This window comes from Heterodontus francisci, chromosome 6, assembly GCF_036365525.1.
Source record: "Heterodontus francisci isolate sHetFra1 chromosome 6, sHetFra1.hap1, whole genome shotgun sequence".
In the NCBI taxonomy this organism is placed as follows: domain Eukaryota; kingdom Metazoa; phylum Chordata; class Chondrichthyes; order Heterodontiformes; family Heterodontidae; genus Heterodontus; species Heterodontus francisci.
Window position 1 is genome coordinate 123112439 of NC_090376.1, and position 24448 is coordinate 123136886.

At 41.0% G+C, this 24448-nt stretch overlaps 1 protein-coding gene across 13 annotated transcripts in view; it reads right to left on the bottom strand.

The window, feature by feature from the left end:
* Positions 1–24448, bottom strand: part of mbnl2 (muscleblind-like splicing regulator 2) — a 176539-nt gene that overhangs the window by 29538 nt on the left and 122553 nt on the right. For all 13 annotated transcript variants that reach the window (XM_068034269.1, XM_068034268.1, XM_068034261.1 and 10 more), the window contains 3 exons: positions 21731–21895; positions 20710–20913; positions 10817–11080 (listed from right to left, as the gene is read on the bottom strand). In XM_068034269.1, coding sequence (XP_067890370.1) covers positions 10817–11080; positions 20710–20913; positions 21731–21895 — 633 coding nt within the window. The remainder of the gene's footprint in view (positions 1–10816; positions 11081–20709; positions 20914–21730; positions 21896–24448) is intronic.

Consider the following 24448-nt stretch of genomic DNA (forward strand, 5'->3'; position numbering starts at 1 on the left):
AAGTCCAAACAGAGTTGTCAATCTTAGGGTCTGAGTGGCACTGCATGTTAACACATGGTCCTGTTGGGTTGAGAACATGGCCTTGAATCTACCCTAGACTGACAGTTATGAAAGTATCATGCTCTCACCCACTGCAAGAGTTCCGAACAAAATTATCAAACTAAATCCTTGTGGGTGCGAGTCCACAACAATTAATAAAAGACTGCATATAATTTATAAATAAACTGACGAATTTTAACTTGAGCCAAAAAACCCATTGATGTGAAAAGCAAATTTCACCCTTGCACACTATGGGCTGGATTTAGTTGTGCCTGTGGGGGTCCTGGTTCCGGGCCAAAAAAGGCGAAGAGAACCCCGCCTTGGCCTTTCAGAGCCTCACAGGTGTGACTCAACAGCATTCAGGCACTTAAGTGCCCAGTGCCGGGATTGCTGTCCCTTTAAGGACAGGGATGCCGCCTCCAAGAGCTGCCGGCCAGAGGGCTGGCAGCTCAGTAATATCAGCTGCGCCACTGGGAGCAGATTCAGCACTGGCGCCCTAGACCAGAGGTAAGTGAGGTGGGCAATGGCTGGCAGGCCCTGGCAATGGGTGAGGGGGGGGAGATGGTGGACCACAGATTGCCCATGGAGGAGGCACCCCCATTATCCCCAAATCTACAAGAAGATCGCATCGTTTTATTGAGTGGCCTCGCTGCATGGCGAAGGACCACCATCCCCTTTGCTGGTTCAATTCCAGCGGCAGCGGGAAGAGGCCCTTAAATGGCTACTGATTGGCCACTAAAGGGCCTCAAATGGCCTCTGGGAAGGAAGGCCGTCTTCAGCCCTTCCTGCCCCAAACTTAATCATGGTGCGACAGGCCCTCTGCTCCCACCCCAAGTTGCGTAACAATTCTATGGGCCCCTCCTGCCTCCTAGCCTGTCTCCAGGGGCCCCATTAAATTCAACCCAAGGAGGTGCTCAACTGAGGTTGAAATTAAAGGCTTGTTGGCGCAGGAAAACCTTAATCTGCAACTGTTTATATTTGTCTGGTAGCATTCGCTTCCTACACACATGCTGGAAGTGAAGAAACATTCTGTCCCCAAGCCTACAAATCTCACCTTTGATGTTCACAAAACCATTGCTTATCAAAGTTGAATTTTCTTTCACATTGACATCAGATGGCATGCTATGCCTTCAGTGACTGTCAAGCAAAAAAGATTTGAACTACATTTCATGTTGTAAACATACCCTGATGGAATGCAAATTAAACAAGTTAATTCTGTGCCTTTTATTCTGGTGTGGTGCAACTTAAGAAGGATGCACAATTGATATGCTACCCAGATTCTAACAAAGCAACTCTGCTGATATCAAGGTAGTTGATTTCTGGAAGGATTGGCCGTGAAGTTCTAAAAAAACGTGAGACAGATAAAACAGGTATCACATTCCCTCCCAAATCATTTTTCCTATTCTTTCTTGTGGAGAGTAAAAAGCCACCTGGAATCCATTTCCTTTCCCACAGCATTCTACAATTCTAGTGCACTAGTTTCTTCTTCCTTTACTCAACTCAAGGCACATACTAAATGACAACGAATCAGTACAATAACGCTAATAGATAAATTGCTTAATTTTAAGGCAATCATTGAACACCGATGTGCCAAAATGCATATCATTTTGAGTAGATCAGAAGGGGCTTTTGTTACTTTAAGGAGTTGTCTTGTAGAGAAAGGCCCTTTCCATATTAGCCCAAGCAGTTCGATAGAAAAAGTAGAATGAACTTCGACTGGCAAGCACCAACCAAGCAAACTGTAAAATAAGGCAAAACGTAACCTGTGCCTTAAGTAATTATACATTGCTTAGCAACTGCAAACATATTCCTAGATAGGTGAATATCCTTAGTTCTGTCAATATCTTTGCTGTGTAAAAGATATTTTAAGCAGCATACACAGCAGATGGATCTGAGACAGCTCTTTCATTTGAAATTCCAATGTAAATTTAAGGCAACAGCCTTGCTTTACACGTGGAGTCAGACAATTGCAAGTGTTTTCAAAGCATGGAAGGTTATTATTGCTAAAAATTTCAAGGTTAGACATGAGCTGACTCCAAGAAATTTAGCTTGGATACCATACATAACCCAATTTCCCATTAAGAACATAGGAAAAGGAGTAGGCCATTCAGCCTGCTCCTGTTCCTATTCAGGGTAGATGCTGATAGGCTGTTTCAACTGGCTGGAGATTTTAGAACTAAGTTGCATAGCCTCAGGATAAGCAGTAAGTGATTTCAGACTGAGATGAGGAGAAATTTATTCACTCAGATGATTGCGAACCTTTGGAATTCTCTACTCCAAAGTGCTGTGGGATGCTCAGTAATTGAGTACATTCATGATTGAAATTGAAGAAGTTTTGACACTAAAGAAATCAAGGGATATGGGGGATTAGATGGGAAACTGCAGTTAAAGTTGAAGATGATCTTACTGAATGGTGGAGCATACTCCAGGGGCCAGATGGTCTACTCTTGCTCCTATACAAGTCCCTCGAGCCTGTTCCGTCATTCAATTAGACCATGGCTGATTTGCATCTTAACGTAGTTTACCCACCTTGTTTCCATAACCTTGGGGAGGATATTCTGTTGGATGGGTCATCCAAGCTTTGGGGTAATCTTCACTTTGGGCATGGGCGGCGTGTCTGAGGGGGGTCTACACTAGATTTAGAGTAAAGCGCAAATGTGCTTGGCCTTGAACCTCGTTTTGTCATGCAACGAACTGGATCCTCGACTACATTTCTGCAAATATTGGCATTGCTGTCAGTCAGGCATCTATTCTAACCTGGACAATGCAAATAACGTCGCCCTTCTCAATCAGCAAGTGAGCGAACTCCAGATGCACTGGACAGCTTTCAGCACAAGGCAGCCATCTTTGAGCTGCAGATTTCTTTGGCAAAATCAAAAGTCTAGAGTGATGGTGCAAACACTGTGATACAAGACTTTCATGTTGATGGAAAAAACGTGCAGGCAGTGGATGACTTTATCTACCTAGCTGGAAAATTTATCTGATAGGGGTTGGGAGTTGGACATGCACAAAATAACACAGCACAGGAACAAACCATTCAGACCAATTGGTCTATGCTCCACATGAGCCTCTCCTCATCCTATTTCGCCTCACCCTACCAGCATAACCTTCTATTCCTTTCTCCTTCATGTACTTAGCCAGTTCCCCCTTAAGTGCATCTATGCTATTCACCTAACCACTCCTTGTAGTAATGAATTCACTCCATGGATAAGAAGTTTCTCCTAAACTCCTTACTGGATTTATTAGTGACTTTCTTATATTTGTGACCCCTAGTTTTGGATTTTCCTACAAGCTGAAACATTTTCGCCAGGTCTATTTTATCAATTCCATTCATAATTTTAAAGACCTTTACTAGGCTATCCTTAACATATGAAATACCAAGGAGAATTGGGTTAGCAGCTTTAGCGATGAAGGACTCAGTAAGGGCCTAGAGTTAAAAGTAGGTGAAAATTCTCATCAGAGCATGGATTTATCAGAACTACGTTTCCCCAATACTTTTGTATGGATCTGAAACATTGGGGCTGTATCCTGGCAGCATATGTGCTGTCAGAACAGGTTCTTGAGGGGCTGGATGGCCTACTCCTGTTCCAATGACTGCTGGGAATTATAGGTTTTGACTTTGTCAACAGGAACTGGACTCAAAAAGCTAATTAACCATTGCCACTGGACATGCTTTGGTCACATCGCCTGTCTTAAGAGATAAAGTTCCCACAAACCATGCACTGACTATCGTAAACCAGGTCAGGAAGAGACACGGATCTGTTCCGGATTGGAGGTGATATTAGGTCAGTGCACACTTGAAATGAAGCCATGCAGCTGTTTAAGTGAACTGGCTTGCTTGATGGCAGAAAACCGACGAGGTGGCCGTCCTGCAACCGCCAGTTTTCCACCTGTGCCTAAAGCAAACATTACCCCTCATGTCCAATTCAAATTAAGTGATTGATCTGTGAGAACAAGGACTGCAAATTAAGAATAGCTAGGATATTGTCCACCTTCTTCCCGATGGAGCTGAAAGAAATAGCCCTTCCAAAGATACTTCATCACCCAGCTTCCTATGTGGCACTTTACCAAACACCTTTTGAAAATCCACCGCAACATGCACTGCATTTCCTTTTTGGTATTTCCTGACAGTATTTCATTATGTTTTTGAGGCAGAACTCATTTTTTGCAAACCTATGCTGGCTGGCCTTAGTTAACATAGGCTTTAAATGTATATTAATTTTATTCTGTGTTATGGACTCTGGGAACCTATCCATTACCAATGTTTGGTTGAATGGGTCCATAATTACTGGTTTAGCCTTTTCTTTCTTTTTGAACAGAAGTGTTACATTAGCAACCCTCCAGTTCTCTTGTACAACTTCCACATTCAATTATGTTTGAGGGAATTCACAACTTTCTCTTCTCCAAATGCCTCCTTAGGAGAGGAACTCCCAAGAGACATTCTACACTTTTTTTCCCCTCTTGCCAAGCATACAAATGAGTTTGTCCATTGCAATTTGTCCCTCTGCTTCTCATTTCAACATCCAGGACTATAGTTCCCTTGCGTTCCCAATAAGACTACTATTCCGAATCTTCTGCCAGTTTCCAATTTCTTTTCAAAAGCGCAAAGCCCAGAAGTGTTGCAGAATTAGGTGATTGAGAGATAAAACAGGAAAGAAACAGGTAAGTAAGATGTACTTTTTTGGGGGGTGTGTGGCGGGTGCAGGGGATCAGCCAGTTTTTTCACATTCTGAAACCCACCATCATCTTTAAGCCTCCATTTCAAGCTATTGAAAAAATCTACAATTACTTGCAGGGTTTCTGCTCGCGTAATATATAATGCATACACTCTCTCCGTAGGGGGTGCATCTCATTTACCCAAGTCCAGGGAGCTTAGGTGCAGGTTGGAAAAGCCAAGATTTAGGGACCTCCCAAGTGTCTACAATGGTTAACTAGCTAATATAGTGCAGTTTGACAGTACAGAGAATAGGAAAGTGTCCCACAGCTTATCTTGTTTGGATCACTCGAACGATTAGGGCTTTGATCTACCAGGAGCCAAGCCAAGCAGACCTGAAACGTTAACTCTTTCTCTTTCCACAGCTGCTGCCAGACCTGCCGAGTATTTCCAGCACTTTGTTTTTATTTCAGATTTCCAGCATCCAAAGTATTTCGTTTTTATTATTAATTTTAACCAATCTATCACCAGTATCTATGTGAAACATATGGCATGCAGTTCCACTTAATTATTCTTCTTCCTTTAGCTACGAACTTTTTCCCCTTTTTCCTCACCAGAAGGTTTTGACTCCTTGGAGTACAGTTCCATGGGCATGGTGACCCTCTGGTGGCTTGCCTGAATAGTGGTTCTTCACAGGTCAGGCCAAGCAGGTTATTCATACACAGAGGGCATCACAGCTAAACCCATTCTTGCCCCCTCATTCAACGTACACACATGCTGACTGCCAGCAAGAGCCACTGAACAGTGATCAGCAATGAGGATGCTGGCAATCTTCTTTCCCTAAACCTTGCGAAATGAGGCCAACTGCACTGAGTCCATTGCTACATGCCGGCGATCAGCTAACTCGCACTTAACGAGGAACTAAATCTAGGGGCTGAATTTTGCAGTAGTAAACTATCATTTACAGTCACTGCTCCTCTGAAACTGACAGTAACTTCTGGAGTCTGCAAATGCGCAGTTAAACATGGAAATCCAGAAGCTACTATGATTCTATGTTTCTCCAGAGGATGCACTCCTGACCGCCAGAGTGCAATCAATTAGAAATCATTGATCTGATGAGAACTTTCACTCTTCTGCTGTTAGTTTCGCTGTAAAATACCTTGAAAAAAATTACTCCTTGCTGAATGAGGTGTAACTGGGTTTTTAACGGTGTACCAACTTCATAATTACTGCTAAACAGCCTTACTGGCCCTGAAAGATTATTATATTTGTTGAATGCCAACTTTTTTCCATTATGTTAAGAAATTCCACATATTTTTCAAGTCATTTCTTGGTTAAAGGTTTATGATAGCTTAGCTTCTACCTTAATCCCATGCGTATGTCCCAATCTGTAAAAATTAAAATTGAAGGGATTCCAGGTTGGCTGTCTTGTGAGACTACTTCAATGTGATTGGCTGCTTACCCTGTGGATGACATCACTGCTGTTGGACACCTGGAGATTCCCTTGACTTGGTACCAGATTCAAACTGACATTAGAAAAGGGGAAGTCCGCACCACAGAGTTTGCTACATCTTTGAGGACATCTTTCTTAGAGGTCAGCGGAGAGCACCATTACTTCGCTGCTGATCGCAGAATCCAATCCTTTAACACTCTCAGTCTATGCGTTTCATCTACTCACTAGCTGAACTGGCTTAGCCAGCTGGAGAACCCATGAAGGGTGGGCTATTTCCAACACAGATGACGCTACTTCACTTTAGGTTGTATTCAATGGACATTTCTGGTGAATAATAATCTTACTTTGAATGTTGGATGCATCCCACTAATCCTTTCACAAAATATATATATTTAATTTATCTATTTAGCTGGAAAAGTTTAATATTCACTTTCATGATGACTGTAATGCCATAAATTTTCTGCAATAAAAATTTCAATTCACTGTTGAAACCTCCTTTGCTGCATGCGTTTTTATTGAGCCCTGGTGAATAATTTGTGAAAAGACAGATTATCCATCTGGTAGAGTCTTCACTTCGTCCTCCACACACTAGCTTGATGGGCTCTGGGAAACCACTTGCTCAATATGTACCTGGAAATGTTTTTATGATGTTGTTGAGAGGCAGTGCCTCAAGAAGTTTCTGACTTTCATACTGTAAATAACTCCAGAATTTGCATAACTGTGTCAGCCCTTTTGCCAGCTCAAGCTAAACTTTAACTAAATGCAAATTGTGACCAACCCATTTAACCTTCCAGTCTCAAAATTATACGCCTATAAGGACTGGTGGTGCTGTAGTTTTCTGATTGAGGGAAGACAACATTACTAGATGGGTAATCGTTTGTTCTCATTTCACATCGTACACTGTAGGAACACAGTGAGCAATACAAGTGGAGGAAAGACACCTGCACAACAGCCATAACACCAGCTGTCGGGACTACTCTGCCAAAAGCAGATATGTCCCAGGTAAATCTGGAAAATATTTAGTAAATATGTGTTGAGAGTTACAGTGCATGCAAATCTGCCAGATGGAACAATCAAGAGTGTCTAAACTGCTCTATGGAACAGGAACAATAATTTAGGTTGGGGGGTGGGGGAAGGAGGCAATTTCTTAACCCAAACAAAGCTCAAGAACCAGCCTATCAAAATGCCAAATGAAATATGGCTGCACCAAAAGTAACAGCAGCACAATGCAAGAAAATTAAATTCACATATTTGAAAAGGTTCAAAACAGAATTGTAAAAAGAAAATTACTGTCCTATTTGGGAACCAGTGAGAGCCAAACTGGACATTGATGGGTGATGGTCTAATGATAACAAGACTCAAGCACTCAGAATGTGAACTCAAGTGGAAATATGGTTTAAACCAGTGGTGAACAAATGTTGGAAATACATTCTGAATATGTGCAACATTACATAAAACTGGACGAACAACTTGCATTTCTGTAGTACTCCTTATGTGCAAGATGTCTTGAGTGCTTTAGAAGAAATATTAAGATACGGTGGATACTGAGCATTGAGAAAGGTGAGAAGAATGAATAGGCGAGGATGGAAAAGTGAAGGCCGGGTCAAAGAACTGGCCAGAAACTGGGTGGAGAACTTGAGTGGACAGCACCAGAGTGGCTGAATAAGCTGCCATCACCAGTGGAAAAGAGCAAGCAATGAGTGAGAAGCTGTTGTCCAGAGTCTGAGGTAAAGGGTGTGTGCAGGGAGATACAAGAGGAGAAAATGAATAGGATAAGTTAGGGCAAAGCCATCAAGAGATCTGAAAACAAAGAACAAGCATTTTGAGCTTGACATGTTGAGGCATGGGGAGTCAGTTAACAGTACTGGCTGATGGAAGTGTAGGTGAACACTTCAATGAGTTGAAGCTTATGAGGGGTTGACGTGGTGAGGCCAGTGAGGAAGGCATTAGAAAAGTCAAATTAAGAGGTGATGAGACATGGACTAGGGTTTCATTGGTAGAAGAAATGGCACAAGGACAAGCAGATACTTGGAGGTAAAGTAAAACAGTTTTGGTAGATAAAAGAAGGGAGAGTGAGCACAGGACCAAGTAGATCATCAAGGTTCTACACTTCCTGACTCAATTGGAGATGACAGCCAGGGCGCAGTTGATGAAATCAAAGCCAGATACAGGAGATGCTAACCTCCTGGTTAGACAGCATGCACCAATGTGGGGTAAACCATTAGATTCACGTCAGTTTCTTCATATCTTTCTCAACAGAACAAGTTAGTGAATAATTGAAAGGCAGAAGTTCCCAATCAAAATTAAGGTGAGTGTAATCCTGAAAGCACAAGCGCATTAACCATCAACCACAGCGGTGAAGCTATAAGTAAACCCATTTAGACGTACGTATTTCTGGGATTATGGCTGGGGAGACTTCCCTATGTTCCTTGATGGTTTATTTATGCTTCATTTTGACTATCCTAGAGGAAGAACGGTCCAATAAGACCTTTATCCCCCAAACAGTTTGTGACAGACTACAGAATATTTAGAGCAAAGATTTTGCTGGGTGAAACAAGCTGAGACAATGACAGATCTTGGGGCTTTATGCAACATGGGAATAAAAGATCACTTTCAGTACTGCCAATCTGTAAGGTCACAATGGCATTTTTGTGTGTATATTCAGCAAGCAATTTTCCCAGAACCATATCAAATTAGGCTACAGTGTGTGGAGCATACAGAAAGAATAATCAGTATTCCATAGTAACAGCATTCTTATACCCCTGGTGACAATAGTACTAGCAGATTAAATTTATAGTAACTGTTGTCCTAATAAATACTTCTGCATGAACATACAGGTCAATTCACATTTTAAACATGGGATGACTGATATCTTTAGGTGTTTTACAAGGCTTTCTCCTATGTTTTAAAACATTTTAATATTATTTGTTAACCCCCTTAAATCAATTTGTAATTAGTAAACCACAGTAATACATTATTCCAAATTTATAATCTAGATTAATAGGTCTCAGTAATATAAGTTAAGCAAATATTAATGATGCATTTTGCATCAAAAATCCACATCATAAATAATTAGTACTTGGGAGTGTTTAGCAGTTAAGCAAATGCTGTCCATTTATAGACGGCCCAGTATCAGAAAGTAGCACTGGCATTTGACCACTTTCAGGCAACAGGATGGCATTTAAAAACCATATTTAATGAGGGAGAATTATTTCCCTAAAAAGTGAAAATGAAACATGTGGGTTATACCAATGACAACTATTTGAAAAACAAATGCAAAGGTGGGCACGGGATGGGTGGGAGGTGGCAGGAGTCAACTGTAATGAAGTTGCACAATTCAAACACTGTAGACCAAGCTCTGTAAACAATGGTGTAGAGCACCATAACTTTTAGATGAAGATTTTAACCAATACCTCATTTTGAAAAAGTAATATTCCCAGGATATCAGTGCTCTACATTGATTTGGACTTTGCCTACTGTACTTTTATCAAGTTAAATGCAGTTCTATAGCACCCTCAGTAGTTCAATGGGTCTAGAGACTGCAAGAGTTCAAACCATTAATGTTCAAGTCAAAAATGGAGGATTTTACCATTCAATGCTACAATACAGATAGGAGTCACTTCCACTGCCAACTGAAGAGCTGGATTATTTCCATTACATTACATGGATTTTAAAAGGAATGACAGGAAAAGTCAGCTAACATTTGTTTTGCGTTTCCAGTAAGCTGAATCTTGTAACATTGCTTTAAAATTCATTGTTTGTTCTCACTTTGATTACATTACTGCCAAAAGTATATTCTAACGCAAAGTCCACTGCTAACAGAAAATAAACTCTGCTGCAATAGCTGCAGAGAAAAAAATAATTTATATATACTGCAACAAAAGACAGTTTATTAGCAGAAAGTGTAACTTCAAACCTGAAACAAAGCAGAAAAGAGGACCTTTAGGCATTGTGAAAAAACATTTTTCTTCATTATTCTAAATTATAGTGCAACTAAAAGAAATTAGTCCCAAGGCTGGTATCTCATTTCAAATATCAATACCTTTTTAAAAATGTCATATTTACTGTCCTATCTTTATTGGTTTCCATAACAAAATCGGCATCAGAATCCAGCCATACAATGGTATATAAAGCTATAGAAAAATACTGACTACTGAAATAGAAATTTGATATTGCCTTGATCGAAAGAATTACCACATTATTGCCTCAAGGTTAATTGTGCCAAATCTTGCTTAAAGTGACTGCAAATGAACTGTTCTGATTACTGTTGGTTTAACACCAGTAAGATTTATTACCCAACAGATTCCACACTCGACAATTAATTGCTCATCCCATCCAGTTGCTTCCTTTCCCATCAAAATAAAAAGACAAAACTTTATCTTATACACTGCAAGCTTAGACATTATTGAGGCTTGAATATACATCATGAATATGGTGGCAGTGGTGCTGCTGCTCAGAGTGGCAAACACCAACACTCTGCTTATTAACCATAATATTTTTGATCTGCTGCTACAATTTCCACACACAAAAATACTACTAGGATAATTGCATCAGATGCAGCACATCAGTGGGTCACTTTCATCTAAAACATGATCCAATGTAGTATTTTTGAGAATTGGACAATAAGTCTGCTGTTCATTTGTGGCATGATATCTCATTAAATAACTTACCATTGCTGTTGCTGCTGCAGCAGCTGCCTGAGCTACTGCCACAGCCTGGTTGGCCTGGTGCTGAGCTGCCTTTATTTTGGCCTGTAAGTGCGCAGGAGGGTGGAAGTATTTGCACTTCTCTCTTGAGCATCGACCTTTAATATAATCCATGCAGACGGTTACAGTGTTGTCGTTGGTGTCCACCATTGTGCTGTCTGCGGGGTGAGCAAAACGGCAGTCAGTCTCACCCCGTGTGCAGTTCCCGCGTTGAAATTCCCTGCACACCTGCCAAGAGAGACAGCATTGCACTTAGATTTGATTAAACTGTTTAACATTAAGCCAAAGGCACAAGCCAAGGGTAAAACTCAAAACTAAAGTGTAGTCCAGAACAACAATCGCTCCTCGATAAAGGGTGCAATGATATCTCACCTATATGAACAAAATCAAAATTTAGTATTTCCAGAGATTTTTGACTTTTTGTGAACATTACCCTCTCGAAGAATACATTGCTGAGCGTAACAATTGCAGGAAATCCGGGGCCTTCTATAACTATGCCAAAATTAGAAGGCTCATGAGGATGTTGTCTTCAAAAGTAATACTGATTGTTATCAGTTTCGAGCAATTGTACAAGATGCAAATAGAATTAAGATCAACATACAATTCCTTCATCTCTTATTATTCTAATAATCTTATCGTGCTCCAAAAAAAATTCTGAATTGTTTTTATTTCACCAAATCAGAAGGCTTTACTACAAAACAAAAAAAATCTAATAAGAATTCCAGAAAGAGTTTTAAAAGCATGGCAAAGACAGATGTAAGATATTTAAACTAATTTTCTGTCCATAGTGTATAGAAGCTAAGAAATTGTTTGCCAAGTTAACTGCTTATTGATTTGATCGGAAATATGTTTCTTTGCTCGTTTTAAGATCTGGAAATGTGAAATCAAATCACATTCGATTAAATACAGGTTTCTAAGCTCCCAATGGTTCAGTAAATAAATTTATCACATAGTATAATGCTGAGCCACAAAGGCCAGGGAGGCTTCAGATTTGTTTCTTGGCCTGTGCCAAAGATTGCTGATCTCAGCTGGGACTGGCAATGAGCATTCCTGGAACCTAAAAAATAATAATCAATCAGAATTCCCACTCTCGATCTCCATGAATTAGTACACATTTGTGTTTGTTTGGAGAGGACAGAATTAGGTTTGACAACAATGCACTCACCACCCCCATGATCAAAATGCCTGCTGAGATCTACTGTTCCAACATTAAGCAAGAGCTCTGTGAGGTACCACTGGGCCTTCAACATCCCTGATACCTGAGCAGAGACAGCTGCCATTTGGTCAATCGTACCTGCTCCTCTCTGAAATAGGAACCCACTTAGCCCCATTCTCTTACCCTTTCCAAATATGCTTTAAAATGTTTTATTTTCAAATATCTATCCAATTCCTTTTGAAAAGTTATGAATTAAGCTTCCACCACTGTGTCTTGTAGAACTTTCCACATCCTAATGACTCTCTGTGTAGAAAAAAAATTCTCTTACCTGCTCCCTTCATTCTTTTATCTTATGCCCTCAACAGGACTGGGACCAAGATCCTCGCAGGGGGTTTTGCTACTGCTGTTGGGGAGGGTTTAAACTAGCTTGGCAGGGATTTGGGAACCTGAGAGCAGATTCAGAAGTGAGAGAAGAAAAGTTGGAAATGGAAGGCAGAAAATTAGTAAGTGTGTTCGGAAGGCACAGGAAACAAAGGCTAGAAAATAGACAAGAGAGTTTGGCAGTGCTATATGGTATACACTTCAATGCAAGAAGTCTAGGGAATAAGGCGGATGTGCTGAAAGCACAGTTTGATATGGAAGTATATTATAGCTATTACTGAGACATAGCTGAAAGAAGGGCAGGAATGGCAGCTCAACATTCCTGGTTACAGGATTTCAGACGAGATAGAGAGGAGCTAAAAAAGGAGGTGGGGGTGGGGTGGGGTCACAATATTGATTAAAGATACAATTATAGCTGTGAAGAGGGATGATATGGTAGAAGGATCATTAAATGAGGCCATATGGGTTGAACTGAAGAACAAAAAAGGGGCAATCATATGACTGGGTATAGTGCACTCCCAAACAGTCAGAGGGAGACGGAAGAGCAAATATGTCAGCAAATCTCCTGGAGAACTGCAAAAACAATAGGGCAGTAATAGTGGGGGATTTCAACTACCTTAATATTAACTGGGTTTAGAATTAGTGTGAAAAGCACAAAGGGAGCAGAATTCTTAAAATGCGTTGAGAACTTTTTTAGCCAGTACATAGCAAGCCCAACAAGAGAGGGAGTGGTTCTGGACTTAGTTTTAGGGAATGAAGCTGGGCAGGTGGAAGGGATATTGGTTGGGGAGCATTTTGGTGGAAGTGATCATAATTCAGTTAAATTTAGGACAGTTATGGAAAAGGACAATGACAGACCATGAATAAAAGTTCTCAAGTAGAGAAAAAGTAATTTTACTAAGCTGAGATGTGATTTAGCTAAAGTGGACTGGAAACAAGCTACTTGGAGTTAAATCAGTGCCAGATCAGTGGGAGGCATTCACAGAAGAGATAGTGAGGGTCCAGAGTAAATATGTTTCCTTAAAGAAAAAGGATGAGTCTAACAAATCCAGAGCTCCCTGGATGTCAAGGGGCTTAAAGGAGAAGATAAAGAAAAAAAGGGAAGCTTATGCCAAATACCAAAGAATCAATACTGCAGACAGCCTAGGAATAGAAAAAGTGTAGGGGTGAAATTAAAAATAAAATTAGGAAAACAAAGTGAGTCTGGGGAATTAATAATTGATAATAAGGAGATGGCCGATGAATTGAACAGATATTTTGCATTGGTCTTCACTATTGAGGATACAAGTAACATCCCAGTATTAGCTGTAAGTCAGGAAATGGAAGGGAGGGAGGAACTCAAGGAAATTACAATCACCAGGGAAGTGGTACTGAATAAATTGTTGAAGCTAAGGGCCGACAAGTCCCCGGGTCCTGATGGACTTCATTCTAGGGTGTTAAAAGAAGTGGCTAGTGAGATAGTTAGTTTTAATTTTCCAAAATTCCCTAGATTCGGGGAAAGTTCCGTTAGATTAGAAAATAGTGAATGTAATCCCTTTATTTAAAAAGGGAGGGAGACAGAAAGCAGGAAACTACAGGCCAGTTAGCTTAGGGAAAATGTTAGAAGCTATTATTAAAAACGTTATAGCAGGGCATTTAGAAAAATTCAAGGTAATCAGGCACAGTCAACATGATTTTGTGAAAGGGAAATCATGTTTAACCAATTTATTGGAGTCCTTTGAGGGAGTTACATATACTGTGGATAAAGGGGAACTGGTGGATGTATTGTACTTAGATTTCCAGAAGGCATCTGATAAGGTGCCACATCAAAGGTTATTGCAGAAAATAAAAGCTCACGGTGCAGGGGGTAACATATTGGTATGGATAGAAGATTGGTTAGCTAAAATGTAACAGAGACTAGGCATAAATGGGTCATTTTCTGGTTAGCAAGATGTAACGAGTGGAATGCCACAGGGATCTGTGCTGGGGCCTCAACTTTTTACAATTTATATAAATGACTTAGATGAAGGGACCAAAGGTATGGTTGCTAAATTTGCTGATGACCCAAAGATAGATAGGAAAGTAACTTGTGAAGAGGACATAAGGAGGCTACAAAGGGATATAGATAGGTTAAGTGAGTGGGCAAAGACCTGGCAAATGGAGTATAATGTGGGAAAGTGTGAAATTGTCCACTGGCAGGAAGAATAAAAAAACCATATTATCTAAATGGTGAGAGATCGCAGAGCTCTGAGATGCAGGGTGTCCTAGCGCATGAATCGCAAAAGGTTAGTATGCAGGTACAGCACGTAATAAGGAAAGCTAATTGAATGTTTTCGTTTCTCACGAGGGGAATTGAATACAAAAGTGGGGAGGTTATGCTTCAGCTATACAGGGCATTGGTGAGACCACATCTGGAGTACTGTGTACTGGTCTCCTTATTTAAGGAAGGATGTAAATGCGTTGGAGGCACTACAGAGAAGGTTTACTAGACTAATACCTGGAATGGGCGGGCTGTCTTATGAGGAAAGACTGGATAGGCTAGGCTTATACCCACTGGAATTTAGGAGAGTAAGCGGCGACTTGATTGAAACATATAAGATCCTGAGGGGTCTTGACAGGGTGGATGTGGAAAGGATGTTTCCTCTTGTGGGAGAATCTCAAACTAGGGGTCACTATTTAAAAATAAGGGTCGCCCATTTAAGATAGAGATGAGGAGAAATGTTTTCTCTCAGAGAGTCGTGAGTCTTTGGAATGCTCTTCTTCAAAAGGCAGTGGAAGCAGAGTCTTGATAAGCAAGGGGGTGGAAGGTTATTGGGGGTAGGAAATGTGGAGCAATCAGTTTAGCCATGAACTTATTGAATGGGGGAGCAGGCTCGAAGGGCCGAGTGGCCTACTCCTGCTCCTAATTCATATGTTTGTTCGTATGGCATAAAAAATATTGACAAGTAACTCAAGGAAAACCTAAAGATTTTTTTGTGACAACATAATGAGAAAGAGCATAACTAAAGAAAAGTAGGGCCTATTAGGGACACTAAGGGTAACCTGTGTGTGGAGGCGGAGGACCGACCGGTATGGTTCTTAATGAATACTTTGCATCTGTTTTCACAAAAGAGAGGGACAATACAGACATTGCAATCAAGGGGGAATGTGAAATATTAGACAAAATTAACATAGTAAGAGAGGAAGTATTAAAGGGTTTAACATCTTTGAAAGTGGATAAATCCCCAGGCCCATATGAAATGTATCCTAGACTGTTAAGAGAAGCAACAGAAGAAATAGCAGAGGCTCTGACCATCATTTTCCAGCCTTCTCTGGCTACAGGTGTGGTGCCAGAGGACTGGAGGACAGCCAATGTTGCACCATTGTTTAAAGATGGAGAAAGAGATAGATCGAGTAATTACAGGCCAGTCAGCCTAAGCTTGGTGGTGGGAAAATTATTGGAAAAAATTCTGAGGAACAGGATAAATCTTCATTTAGAAAGACATGGATTAATCAAAGACAGTCAACAAGGATTTAAGGGAAGGTCATGTCTGACTAACGATTGAATTTTTTGAGGAGTTAACAAGGAGGGAAACTGAGGGTAGCGCATGTCATGTAGTATATATGTATGTTAACAAGATTTTTGATAAGGTTCTGGCAGACTGGTCACAAATGTAAAAGCCCTTGGATGTAAGGCAAAGTGGCAAGTCGGATCCAAAATTGGCTCAGAGGCAAGAAACAAAGGGTGGTTTTGAGACTGGAAGGCTGTACCAGTGGAGTTCCGTGGTACTAGTTCCTTTGCCTTTTGTGGTACACATCAATGATTTGGACTTGAATGTAGGGGAGTAGGATTAATAAGTTTACAGACAATACAAAAATTAGCAGTGTGGTTTATAAAGAAGAAAGTTATAAAGACTGCAGGAAGATATCAATGGACCAGTCAGGTAGGTGGAACAGTGGCAAATGCAGTTCAATCTGGAGAAGTGTGAGGTAATGTGCTTGGGCAAGACTAACAAGGCAAGGGATACACAATAGATGTTAGGGTACTGAGAAGTGTTCAGGAACAGCGGGACCTTGGAGCGTCTGTCCACAGATTCCTGAAGGTGGCTGGACAGGTAGGTAAGGTGCTCAAGAAGGTATATGGGATAGTTGCCTTTATTGATCGAGGCACAGAATGTAAGAGCTGGGAGGTTATGCTGGAGTACTGCATGTCGTTCTGGTCATCGCGTTATAGGAAAGATGTGATTGCACAAGAGAAGGCACAAAGGAGATTTATGAGGATGTTAAAAGCAAAATACTGCAGATGCTGGAAATCTGAAATAAAAACAGTAAGTGCTGGAAATACTCAGCAGGTCAGGCAGCATCTGTGGAGAGAGAAGCAGAGTTAATGTTTCAGGTCTGTGACCTTTCATCAGAACTATTAGTTCTGATGAAAGGTCACAGACCTGAAACGTTAATTCTGCTTCTCTTTCCACAGATGCTGCCTGACCTGCTGAGTATTTCCAGCACATTCTCTTTTTATTTATGAGGATGTTGTCTGGACTAGAGAATTTTAGTTATGAGGGAAGATTGGACAGGCTAGGGTTGCTTTCTTGAAGACCTAATTGAAGTGTATAAAATTATGAGGAGTCTCGATAGACTGGATAGGTAGATCATATTCCCCTTGGTTGAGGGGTCCATAACCAGGAGGCATAAATTTAAGGTAAGAGGTAGGAGGTTTAGAGGGGATTCAAGGGGAAAAGCTTTTTCACCAGAAGATGGTAGGGATCTGGAACTCACTACCTGAAAGGTGGTAAAGGCAGAAACCCTCATAACACTTAAAAAGTACTTCGAAATACACCTGAAGTGCCGTAACTTACAAGGCTACGGACCAAGAGCTGGAAAGTGGGATTAGGCTGGATGGCTACTTGTTGGCCAGGGCAGACACGCTGGGCCGAATGGCCTCCTTCTGTGCTGTAAATTTCTATGTTTCTATGATTCTAGTTATTAATTTACTGACAATGGAAATAATTTTTTTGAATTTACCCATCAAATCCAATCATAATTTTGAACAGCTCGATTAGGTTTTCTCTTAACCATCTTTGTTCTACTGAAACGATATGTAGTTTCTTTAATCTCTCATCCCTGACATGCTAGTAAATCACTTCCGCATCCTGCCCATCACTTTGAAATCCTCTATAAAGTAGGCCAGCCACAACTGCACGTATTAGTCTAACTGCAGCGTAAATTTGCGTAGATTTTAAAATACCACTGCGCTTTTGTACTCTTATGCTCCTATTTAAAAAGCTCACGATCCTTTTCAAAAAAAAAATACAGCTTTAACAACTTGTCCCTTGTCCTCCAACTTTTAAAGCTCTGTCTATCTGAACTCCAAGTCTCTCTGCTTCTCTACTCCTTTGAATATTTTACAATTTGGCATATTTTCCACCTCACTCTTCCTCCAAAAACTTCTCATCTCATTTCTCTGCAATAACCTGCATCTGATAGCCACCTATCCAACTCTGTCCCAGTTTTGATGAAATGTCATCAACCCAAAACGTTAACTCTGTTTTTCTCTCCACAGATGCTGTCAGACCAGCTGAGGATTTCTGACATTTTCTGTTTTTATTTCAGATATCCAACATCTGCAGCATTTTGCTTTTGTCCAATTTGCCAATCTGTGAATGAGGCTTCAAGGTGTTTTGGACAGGCTTAGTGAATGGGCAAGAACATGGCAGATGGAATATAATGTGAAGAAGTGTGAAGTGATCCACTTTGGTAGAAAAATTAAAAAGGCAGAGTATTTCTTAAATGGTGACAGGTTGGGAAGTGTTGATGTCCACAGAGACCTGGGTGTCCTTGTTCATGAGTCACTAAAAGCTAGCATGCAGGTGCAGCGAGCAATTAAGAAGGCAAATGGTATGCTGGCCTTCATTGCAAGGGGATTTGAGTACAGGAGTAAAGATGTATTTCTTGAACTGTATAAAGCATTGGTGAGACCAGATCTGGAGCATTGTGTACAGTTTTGGTCTCCTTATCTAAGGAAGGATATACTTGATAGAGGGAGTGCAACAGATGTTTACCAGTCCAATCCCTGGGATGGTGGGATTGTCTTATGAGGAGAGATTGAAGAAACTGGCCTGTATTCTCTAGAGTTTCAAAGCATGAAAGGTGATCTCATTAAAATTTACAAAATTCTTACAGGGTGTGACAGGGTACAAGTGGATAGGATGTTTCCTCTGGCTGGTGAGTCTAGAACAAGGTGATAGTCTCAGAATAAGGGGCAGGCCATTTAAGACTGTGATAAGGAGGAATTTCTTTACTCAGAGGGTGATGAATTTGTGGAAATCTCTACCCCAGAGGGCTGTGGAAGCTCAAACGTTGAACATGTTCAAGACCGAAATCGACAGTTTTCTGAATACTAATGACATCAAGGGATATGGGGATAGTGGGAAAAATGGCGTAGAGGCAGATGATCAGCCATGATCTGTTTGAATGGCAGAACATGCTCGAAGGGCCAAATGGCCTACTCCTGCTCCTATTTCCTATGATCCTCCTGTAGTCACTCACCGTCCTCTTCACAGTTAACCATACTTCCTATTTGTGCGCTGCCTGCAAATGTTTATTATACCTAATCCAGGTCACTTATTTATACTGAAGAACAATGGTCCAGACACTGACCCCTGGAGACACGACTGTTTACATCCTCCAGTCCAAAAAATATCCATTGATCACTATTCTGCTCTTCAACCAACTTCCAATCCAAATATCCTCTTCATACAAGTCAGCATTTTACATGTACCTTCTCCAGTCTAGTGCATGATGCAGTCTCCTCTAAGTACTTGAGTCCATAAAGTCATAATTCTCAGAAATAAACTGGAATAACAGTCATGTGTCACTTTACATTAATTATTGCAGTATTGGATTTTAAAAATTTTATCAGTAACTCCTGATCTTTTGAAGCATTCTGGGGAGACCAAATGCAGGTCGAGACTGTGTTCCATCTAACCTACACACACCTGGTCATTTCAACTTCCATCCTTGATCTCCTGAACTACTCCAATCAAGTTCTGAATGGCCTGGATTTTGTGGTAGTAATGATGGTGAAACTGTCAATATTCACTGTCATTCGTCCTCTGAAATTGACAGTAACTTCTGTAGTTCACACATGCACAGTTAAATGCAAAACGCCAGAAGCTCCTGTCAGTGTTTCTATGCTTCTCCATAGGGTGCGCTGTTGAAGTACCCACAGACTGCAAATAGAAATCACTGAACTGGTGAGAACTTGCCCTTTTACACCATTAGTCTTGCTGTAAAAACCCTTAAAGTTACAACTTGTTGAATGAGGCATTTAATGGTTTTTTGATGTCATACTAAGTTCATAATTACTGTTGAAAACCTCTTTGGCCCTGGAAAACTAATTCTATATTTGTGGAATGTCAAATTTCTCCAATATGATAGAGAAAATTTAACTTTGTTTGAAATACAATTTATGATATTTCAGTTTCTAACTTAATTCTGTATATGTCCTGATTACTAATTCTGCTCTCTATAAAATTGAATTAAAAGTGAAGGACAATCAGTGCATTTACTTCCTGGTTTGCTGTCTGAGAATACTTCAATGTGACTGGCTGCTTAGCCTGTTTGTTGACATCACTGCTGCTGGACGCCTGGAGAACCTTTGACTTGGTTCCAGATGCAAACTAACATCGGGATAGGGGAAATCCACGCCACAAGGATTGCTAGATCTTTGTGGGCAGTTTTCTTCAAGGTCAACTGCAAGCGCCATTGCTTCGCCACTGACTGCAATATCTGGCCAAAATCTAAAGCAATATCTTATCCTTCGCCTGGGCACTTCTCAGTTCTCTTATTCAAACATTAAATTCAACAATTTTAGGTCTTGCCTGTTTTCTTCACCTTCCTGAAGTCTCCCATCATTTTGTTGCTTTTCTTTTCATTTTGAAACCATGTCTAATTCACCTTTTAGATTTTCAACTTATCTCACATGCCTAATTGATGACATTTGTTAAACTCCCTTTTGAAAAAAATCTTACAACCTAGCTACTAAATACATCACTTATTCCATTGTGAAAACAGTTTAGCAGATCAAAACTCTCGGCCTGTTGTTCTCCCCTCAAATGCCAATTTCTGATAAATCTGAAAAGGGACTCTCCTCCTTACCATGTCAGTTCTGATAGAGAGCCCATGCAAAATGTTAACATATCTTTCAGATGCTGGCTGACTGTATATTTTCAAAATGTGTTAGAATATTATAAAGCCCAGTTATCAATGAACATGGATACAAGAACAAAAAACAAGATGCACCAGAATCACACTACATTTATACTTCTGATGCTGAATTTAATTGACGTAATGTTTTTACCTCTAACCGGTCTGTCCTCATGTGCTTCTGCATGTTTCCTGTTCCAGCAACTGAAATGGGTGGGCTTCCAGGGACAAGGACAGGGGCACTAGAGAGAACTTCCGTTGGAACTAATCCAACACTGTGAGGCATTGGTGCCAGAAAAGGACTAAAACTAAAAGCATGATGATTTACTCCTGTGCCAGGATTCATTGGAAATGTGGCCTGTGGAGAAAAACACAAATATGTCTTCAAAAAAAGTTAAAAAGACAAAGTAGCACAGAAAAGTATTACACTTTCCCCGACCAAACTAAGGAGAATCAGTATTTATTCTAGAAAATTGTTTGGCCTTTGAGAAATTTCATTCCCAAAGGGAAAACAGATTTTGTTATTTCGACTGTGGACTTTACCAATTGAGAAAAGAAACATAAGAACTTTACAAAAGCTGTTCACAAAAATATAAACTAAGCAATGATCACATTGTCTTTTCAACATAAAAAAATTTAATAGAAAATACAGAAGGACATCTCCAAGATCAAACCATAGAGCTTGGAGAATGGGAGAAATGTGTGGGTAGTATTACCCATTCTGGACAGACCTAAGTTAACTTGCTTCTACATCTTATGTTGAAAAATATAGATTCCAAAAACAAAAAAGCGCATATAATAAACTGATGGTAAGAGGATCCACAGAGAATGAAGGTCAACTTTTGCAGTCTCTGAATGTGGCAAAAAGCAATAGAAGGGTTCATGCATTGCTCAGATACACACAATGTGAATACAAATTGAACATAATCATAAACTTATTTTCAAGGTTTGGAAGGAAATAAACCATTTTCCCCCTTCCTTAGTGCCCTCCCTCCATTGACTGAGTGGGAGGAGAAGCTGCTTCTAGACCTGCACCAATACTGCACTGAGGACAAGGTGTATGGGATAATTCTCTTTCCATTTTAACCCTACCACCTGTGGGAAGCCACTTTGCCTTCTCCCAGCTGTGCCTGTGAAGACAAGGAACTAAACAAAATTTTAAAATATATACTTACAACTGGCTGAATTTGGGCACCTGGCATCATAAACTGCATCTGCTGTGCTAGCATAGCGGCAGTTGTTTTCTGTTGTATGAGATTGTTGCGTCCATTAATTTCCAACTGCGTTTTTAAATGCATTGGTGGATGAAGATATTTGCAGTTTTCTCTTGTGCAACGACCCTGTCATATGAGAGACATTTTGAAGGAGGTTAAGAAACATATTACTAATAAGGCACATGTATAAATAGCAGATATATAAATTCTATTATTTTATTTTTATTTATTTAGAGATACAGCACTGAAACAGGCCCTTCGGCCCACCGAGTCTGTGCCAACCAACAACCACCCATTTTTTATACTAATCCTACAGTAATCCCATATTCCCTATCACCTACCTACACTAGGGGCAATTTACAGCCGCCAATTTACCTATCACCTGCGAGTCTTTGGCTGTGGGAGGAAACCGGAGCACCCAGCGAAAACCCACGCAAACACAGGGAGAACTTGCAAACTCCGCACAGGCAGTACCCAGAATCGAACCCGGGTCCTTGGAGCTGTGAGGCTGCGGTGCTAACCACTGCGCCGCCCATATTGTGCCTCCACTCCCCACCAACCCAACCTCCCCAAAATGCAATCAGGCTTTACTTAGAGTGGGTGCAAATATTCATCTAATAATTTAAAATAATACTGCCAACGCTGTGAAATGTGATCACTAATTGAACTAAAGCACCAGCCCAAGATTTCAATCAATTAAACCCGCTTTTATCCTTTCGGTATTTTGAGTTGATATTTGATTAATAGCAAACCAGACAAAAAGCCTACAAAAAGATAGCTAGGTAACCAATTTCAATTGTGTAAAACATTACCTGTCGCGGCCTGTGCAAAATAATTTAAAAGGTAATATTCAAAAAGGAATCTTATGGAATTAGTAACTCTACTTAAACTTTTGCTGTGGAAAATACACCAACAGCAGTCTTAACTACAGATTTCTGTACCATTTGTCATTGTTACGACCGAAGTGGGAGGAGTGCACTGTCTTTTCTAGTTCCACTTCTCCACAGGTCACAACATATATTTAAATATTTACCCAGTTACCAATGCGGTCAATCATATACTCCATCTTTATCCCAGAACAAAATACACCAATCAGGTTTCTTTACTAAACAACACAATTATCAGTTTAGAATAAAACTAGATTTATCCAGTAACGAAGCAAAGCATTAACAAACAGATTGAAACATGAAAGTTCCTTTTTTAAATCCCCCACATACAAACTCACACACACAGGAAAAAAATAAAGAAATTCTCCCTGCAGAGATCTGTTACAAAAAAAACCGAATACTTTGGCCAAATATTTGCTAATTCTTGGAGAAAAAAAAGATAAGGAAAGATGTCAGTTGTCCCTTTTGATCTGACGTTTGAGTACATGTAGACAAGTCACTGGGATCTTTTCTGGAGCAGTTCTCTTCAGGCGGCGTCGAAAATTAACCTGGCAGGTTTATCCAGCTTCTCAGGAGAAATGCAGCATCAGGGGTTTCAGTTATCACACTGAATATGCAGGGTTTTTTAAAAAGACATGGGGACAGAGGAGCTGGCACACAGGACCTTGCAGGGTCTCTTAGAGAGGTGCAGGAAGGATGAGCTGGGGCTTCTTGACAGGTTGATCTTCAACTGCTTTTCAAAACACTGTCCACACCCCAACTGAACCAAAACAATGGGCTGGATTTTTCAGCCCCTCCAACGTCAGGGGTCGTGGGGAGGGAGCCGGGGGGGGGGGGGGGTGGGGGGTGCGGAAAATGCCACCGGCAGTGGCCCGCCATGGGCCTCGATGTCAGGAAGGACCGGCCCGAGATTGCTGGCAGCAGCGAAAACAAAATTTACATATTTTTAAAAACTGTAAATGAAGGAATCAATCACTTACCCCCTCCTGCCGTCTGTTCTGTTGCTGGTGGCCAGCACTCATGCGCCTTTGGATCTCCGTTTGGAGATCCGAAGTGGAACACTGGTGGGGAGGGGGAGCAGGTAAGTTTTCCTGTGCGGGGGAGGGAGGTAAGATAAGCAGCCTCAAACTCATTTGTTTGCACTAGGGGATGGTGGGAAGTGATAAAGTTTGTTGATGAATTTTGGGGGCAGAAGGTTGGGAGCACAAGGCAAGTGTTTTGGCGGGGGGAGGGTGTGAAGAGGGGAGGGTGTGAAGAGGGCAGGTTTTTATTTCCTTGGTTATTGGAGCGGGGGGAGGGGGTGGAGAAAGGTGGGAGAGGGTCAGGATAAATTTACTTCACTTTTAATGAATACTGTGGGCTGAATTTTACCAGCCCCGCCCCGACGTCGGGGGTCATGGCAGATGGGCCCAGAAAATACTTCTGGGAGGGAACTACCACAGGCCTTGATGCCGGGGTGGCCCCGCCCCATTTTACTGGTGGCGGCAACGCCTTGGGGCGGAGCCCCCGCCGCTTGGTGAAAAAAACCACATTAATATATTTAAATAAATGTTAATAAAGGTATAACGACTTACCTTTCCACGACGGCCGCCCCATGCCGATATTCCGGCCAATGGCCGGAGGTGCCGCGCCTTCGGATCTTTATTCGGAGATCCGAGGTGGAAGACTGGTATGGAGGGGAGAGTTAAGTTTACAGCGCGAGGGAGGGGGGAGGAGCGGCAAAAACGAAGACTATTGGTAGAGAGGATGGTGGGAATGGGTTGAAGGTCAAAGTACGGAAAGATTGGGATCA